General features: G+C 44.8%; 1 protein-coding gene across 5 annotated transcripts in view; it reads right to left on the bottom strand.

Annotated features, from left to right (window-relative positions):
* The window catches only part of PUF60 (poly(U) binding splicing factor 60), an 86,352-nt gene that overhangs the window by 5,471 nt on the left and 74,881 nt on the right, over positions 1-6,000 (bottom strand). For all 5 annotated transcript variants that reach the window (XM_082257587.1, XM_082257588.1, XM_082257589.1 and 2 more), the window contains one exon: positions 4,010-4,145. In XM_082257587.1, coding sequence (XP_082113713.1) covers positions 4,010-4,145 — 136 coding nt within the window. The remainder of the gene's footprint in view (positions 1-4,009; positions 4,146-6,000) is intronic.

Genomic DNA, 6,000 nt, shown 5'->3' with positions numbered 1-6,000 from the left:
ATGTTGTTCATCCCTTGTGATAGCAATAAAGCTAGTACCAAAAAAAATAAAAAAAATGGTATAAAATAAACATTTAAACCGCCCCCATCCCACCTTGCTTATACGCAAATGCGAATGCAAGAGTTACTCCCGCACGCGAGGTATTGCCTTCGAATGTCCGAGCGAGAGCAATATCTCTACCACCAGATCTCCTGTGTAACTCTAAACTGGTAACCTGTAAAAGGCGTTTAAAGCATCCCCTAGTCACCGTAGGTTTTTTTTTTTTTTTTTTTTTATTATAGTGTTTCCCCCCCCCCCCCCCCCAAAAACCGCTGCGCAAATACTGTGACATACAAAATTGCAAAACCCACTATTTTATTCTATAGAGACTCTGCTAAAAAAAAAAAAAAAAAATGTATAATGTTTGGGAGTTCCAAGTAATTTTCTAGCAAAAAAAAAAAAAAAAAAAAGTAGATTTTTACATGTAGGAGCGAATGTCAGAAATGTATTTGTATCTGGCTCAATATCAGCCATCTCTAATAAAGCTTTAGTCCCGGTTCACACTTATGTGATGCGGGAACGCTGCGAATATACAGCGTGTTTCTGCATTGCATCCGCACCCCTGGCAGTTCACGCTGCCATATGCGATACGCCCCCTCAGGGGGTGTCAATTAAAAGTTAACAACACCCCCTGTTGAGATCGCATATCGCAGTGTGATCTGCAGGTTCGCACAGAATCGGATCGCACTAGTGTGAACCACCATGCGATCAGATTCCGCTGTGGATAAAAAAAAGGGTCGTGTGCATGTTTAATGCGATTGCGGTGCAAATTCAGCCATACAAAACTGTATGGCTGAAATTTGCACCGCACAGAGATCGCATGTAGTTTAGGAGCAGTGTGCTCCGGATTACATTCGATCTCTGATCACACAAATGCGAACTGGCCCTTACAGCAGCACTGGAAAAGAGGAGAAGCAGAGTCAGGAGTCTAAAGCTGGCTTCACACTGATTAAAATTTCACTAAGGCTTCACGCACACAGAGAACACCACCTGTAAACACACCTCTTGGTAAGCCTGTGTGTTCATGCGCACACAGGCGTTATTAGAAGAAGAGTTTAGAGACTGGGGGCAAAAAAAAAAAAAACACACACACCAAAGGGTTCTGGAGCAGAAACAAAACACAAAATGGAACTCGCAAATCAAGGGGACAAGCCCCTACCAGCTGTCGCAACCAAGCCCCCTGGGGCCGGCATGTGCTCTTTGGTGATGCTGGGGGGACTACACGGATCTATGATACCCAGCACCATGGTTGATGGAAGAAAAAAAAAAATCTTTGAAGGCAACAAAAAGCCAAAGAAATGCCACTCTGTTGTGAACAGGAACCCAGGGTGCTGCACAGCTCGTCTGAGATTCAGACATGCAAAAATCCCCAATATTGCTGCATCTTTGGTAACTTTTCTGAAGCATTAAAATCACAGGTATGGCCGGAACAAAAAGGTAGCGTGTTTCGCACTAAATTGGTGCTTACGCAAACTAAAGTCAGCGCTGACTTTGGCGTGAAACGCGTTACCTTTTATGTTCCGGTCATACCTCTGATGTGATTTTTAAGGATTCAATAAAGTTACCAAGGAGTGCAGCAATATTCCTGATTTTTGCATGAAGGAAAAAAAAAATGGAAAAACTAGGAAGTAGAGATCGACCGATCGGCAATACCGATATATCGGGGACAGATCTCCGATATATCCGAATCGGTCTCTGAAGTTACCAATATTTTCGTGACGTCACTGCGTATGTTGCGCTGTACACGTTCTGCCTTCCAAGACCACCTCCCACGCCTGCGTGGCCCATATGTAACGTCATTTCACCACGCGCCACACACGTTCTGCCTTCAAGAACCGCCTCCAATGCCTCGAACAGCCTGGTGTGCAACTGTGCAGCCAGCTGAAGTCCAGTTATGGTGCCAGCCATCCACCACACTGTGCCAGCCAACAGCCACCCGACCCACAACAGGGTGCCAGACCAGCATCCAGCCACCCACCCCACAACAGGGTGCCAGCAGCCAGCCAGCCACCCCACAACATGGTTCCAGCGAGCAAACCAGCCACCCAGATGACACCAAGCCAGCCATCAGCCACCACACAGTTAGGCGTTCTTTTATTTAAAAATGTATTTTAAAAGAAAGGATTGTTAAAGCTTGTAGGAGGAGTTGTTATACGGCACTGGCTGTCCTATCAGGATGCATGACCCCTGAACCCTCTGTCTGGACAGTGTTGATTGGCCCTGAGCTGATCACATGGACCCTCCTAGGAAGAAAAATGCCTATCTAGCATACACATCCAAACTGAGCATGTGCAGTCTGATTCCACTGTCTTATCTGGACATGTTATGGGGACAATGCACAAAGTGAAGGATCACAGAAGACAGGAACAAACAGACTTTTACCAAAATGCAGAGGATTAACCCCTTACGTTCCACAGTGAGTAACAAGCATCCTTTACTGCATATGCAGACTGATTTTACTGTTGTGGGTAACCCTTTAATGCATAGAACCCATTAAGGTTAAAACACTTGGTGCCTTTAGATTTAAAACCAATAAGTTGCGCTAGCTTCCTGCTTCTGAAGGTGGCGGCATCAAATCCATCAGCAAAGGGAGGGGAGTCTGGGCATACAGTGTGTGAGCTGATTAGAGGAAAGGCATACAACTCCCTCTACATAGGCAGAGGAAGGAAGAAACTTGCAGAGCTGTGCTGTGAATAGACAAGCTCTCTACTTATCAGTCTTCTGCAAGTCCCTTCTCAGACACAAATTTCCTTATCTCCTGGGTCAGAAGTTATCATGCTGATAACAGAGGAACGGAGGAGCAGAAAGACACTTTGGAGAGAGATAAGTAAACAGTACAGGTATATTACCCCAGGTCAGATTTCACAAATGGGGTTTACATCCACTTTAACTTCTCGCCGACATGGCACATATTTGTGGCCTCATCTAAACACTTTTCTGTGCTGTGCACTCCCAGTACAATCACCGGCAGCGACCGGAAAGCTCCCGATGCATACTTGACAGCCAATCACAGCGATCACATGAACCGAATGCACGTTTCCGACTCCCCGCATATAACAGCTCCTAAAGGGCAGAAAGGGGTTAAACAGATGCCCTCATGTGCACAAGGCCTTAGTGGGTAGCCATGTCAGCAGGTTCTGGCCCAACATCCTTTAAGTGAAAAATTCAAGGAGACCATAGAAAATTGTCAGCTAAATAATGGCTACATCCAATCAGAAGTGGCAGCTGCTGTTCCAAGCCTTCTGACAGCTGCCACTGGCGCTCAGGATACAATAGCTGTCACTGAAGATTTATCCATCTACACTGTACAGCATGGAGTAAGCTATTCGTGCAGATGGAGGAATCGGTTAGATCTATCAGTGTGTTTTTTATTTCACAGGTCAGTGAGTTTTGTATGATAAATGATGTTGTGTAAGGCTTACCATATTGTAAAATCTCCTTTAGATTTCCCATCATATACATAGTAAAAGAGCCAGCCTGATTTAATACTAATGAAAAGATTTGTTTGTCCTCATATCATATAATTTTAATAAAACTAAGGCCTCATTTACATGGGGCGTACTAAAGCATACACCCATGCGAGGGCCATGTTTACCTGCTGAAATCCTGTGCAAGCAGTCCTTTACATATCAACTGGGACGCAGCGGCATCTCCCAATTCATGCAGGTGCACAGCCCTGAGCACACACTATCTGCCTTCGGGCCGTACACCTAAACAGATGTCAAATTGGGAGCTGCAGCTGTGTCTATGCAGCCGCTGCATCCCAAATGATGTGAATGTTACTGCTTGCACGAGGGTGCATGAAACACCTGTGCATTCTCGTGGTGGTCATGGGCGTACGCTGTGCATACCTGTTTCAGTATAGAGGCAGACAAGACTCAAAGCCTGCTGCCTTCTGAACTATGAAGGCCGGAATAGTTACTGAATCAGTTACAAAAATAATTGATAAGACATTGTATGAGATACCTACCTGTAATAACCCCAGGGGCTTGTGCTGCCATGACTGCTTGTGGTAGTGCCCCCAAAGGCTGCGCCAGCGTTAGCGCCGGGGACACCAGGCCAGGACTCGTCAGCGTGCCAAGGACAGCCGCTCCAGCCACTGCTTCCTGTGAAGAAGAGAGGGGTGTATTATACCACAACCATTCAAACATGGACATGTCTAATGGTCAGAAGAATTAAATGTTACAAGACACAAAAGTGTCACTAGATCCTCGGGTAATGCAAGCTGTGTGGACTGACATGTGGACTGACATGTGGACTGATCTCCGGCCCTCCCTTCAGTCTTGCACAGTTGTATCGGCTCCTCTCCTGGACTGAAATGGCTTCCTCCGATTTCACTGTACACTGTAAGCCTCTCACAAAGCAGCTGCTTTATTTTTGGCTATAAATCCATTCATTTATACTATTTGAATGTAATTTGTACTTTTTGTGTAACAAAAACATGTTGTGCAGATAAGTTTCATTATGTGAGTAAGGTCTCATGCACACTGGATGTTGTGCTAGCTCTTGTAGACACTTTTTCATCCTAGCAGCATTTGATTTAAAAACCACTTGACGCTTGTACACACGTGTAACGCATTTAGGCGCATCAAGCGTTTAGGTGTTAATTCTTTTATATGGTCAGAATAAGAATTTATTCTGGCCATTGAATTAAATTCACACTCAAGCGCTAAACATGCCTATTGTTATTGCGCATTTACACACGTCAAGCTTCTTTTGTGCCAAAATGCGGCTGCTCCTACATGCACTGGCAGGGATATATAAAATCCCTGTCTTTATACTGCATCCACCAAGGGGATGGAGGTGCAATGCTTCTCAGCTGGTCCTTTCCAGTTTGTACCATCGTTACAACTTAGTTATTTGAGTTTTGAGACAACAGCCAGTTATGGATGAGGGTGGGTTGGGGGAGGTTGGGCTGTCTCCCTCTCACCTGTTCCCCCATCCACCCATTAGCAGCCATGTGCTCCCAGTGTGAAGACACTAAATTAGGAGTGTTAGGACTGCAGATTTACCAGGGTGCCGTGAAGTGGCTCTGCAGCTTACACATGCGTTTGCAAATGTGTGTCAACTAAACCCCTGTTCTTTGTATCAAGAGACAGGTCTATTTGGTTGGTGACAGACTGGAGGGTGAGTACATCAGACTGGGGGCTGGCTGACTTTCATGCACCTCTTATAATCCTTCAACCTCATTTTTTTCTTGTTATAGGGATAAAGACGCCGGGCACCACCTGCTTGGGTCTCACTTAAAGTCCCACCTAGTCCATTATGTCTTTGATGTTTTTTTTATTCCTCTAAACACTTATGTGTGCATGGACACAGGCTAACATGCAGGGGCATTTAGAAGCAAAAATAAAAAGTGCCAGACACCCCTAGTAGCAACGCTAACGTCCAATGTGCCTAAGCTCAAGTGCACAGCGTGATAGAAAGCCTCCCAGAATAGTGGAGCAAATGCCATCTAAATAGTTTCTTCATATACACCTCAAGCGCATGCAGTCCACTCGAGAGAACATATGCAGAAATCCTTAGAAAATGAAAGTTAAAAAAAAATAAAATAATTTTTTATGCCCAAAACGTGATAAAAACACTGAGGGAAAAAATGCTGACTGTGACTTTCATAATTCATGCATAAAAGGGTTTAAACTTTTCTACCCGAACCAGCAAAGACCAGTGACATCCATTAGAGAAAGTGGCAGTTGCATCACTATTTAAAGTGGTGTTCCAGCCTCACCCCCTCCAAAAATTAAAAGTCAGCAGCTACACATAACTGTAGCTGCTGACTTTTAATATTAGGACACTTACCTGTCCTGGAGTAAATGAGAAGAAGTTTCCCTTTTGGGTGGAACTCCGCTTTAAAGTGACATCGCTATTCAGCACCTGCTGGTCTGAGGCTTCTAGTTTCACTTGCTTAATTGTAGGACACTTTAAAAGGGTGGCAAGGCTCTCCCTTAGCTCTTCTCTGGT

The sequence above is a fragment of the Pelophylax lessonae genome (assembly GCF_965119305.1).
Source record: "Pelophylax lessonae genome assembly, chromosome: 5".
NCBI classification, from domain to species: Eukaryota; Metazoa; Chordata; class Amphibia; order Anura; family Ranidae; genus Pelophylax; species Pelophylax lessonae.
This window is presented reverse-complemented; position numbering and strand designations above follow the sequence as displayed.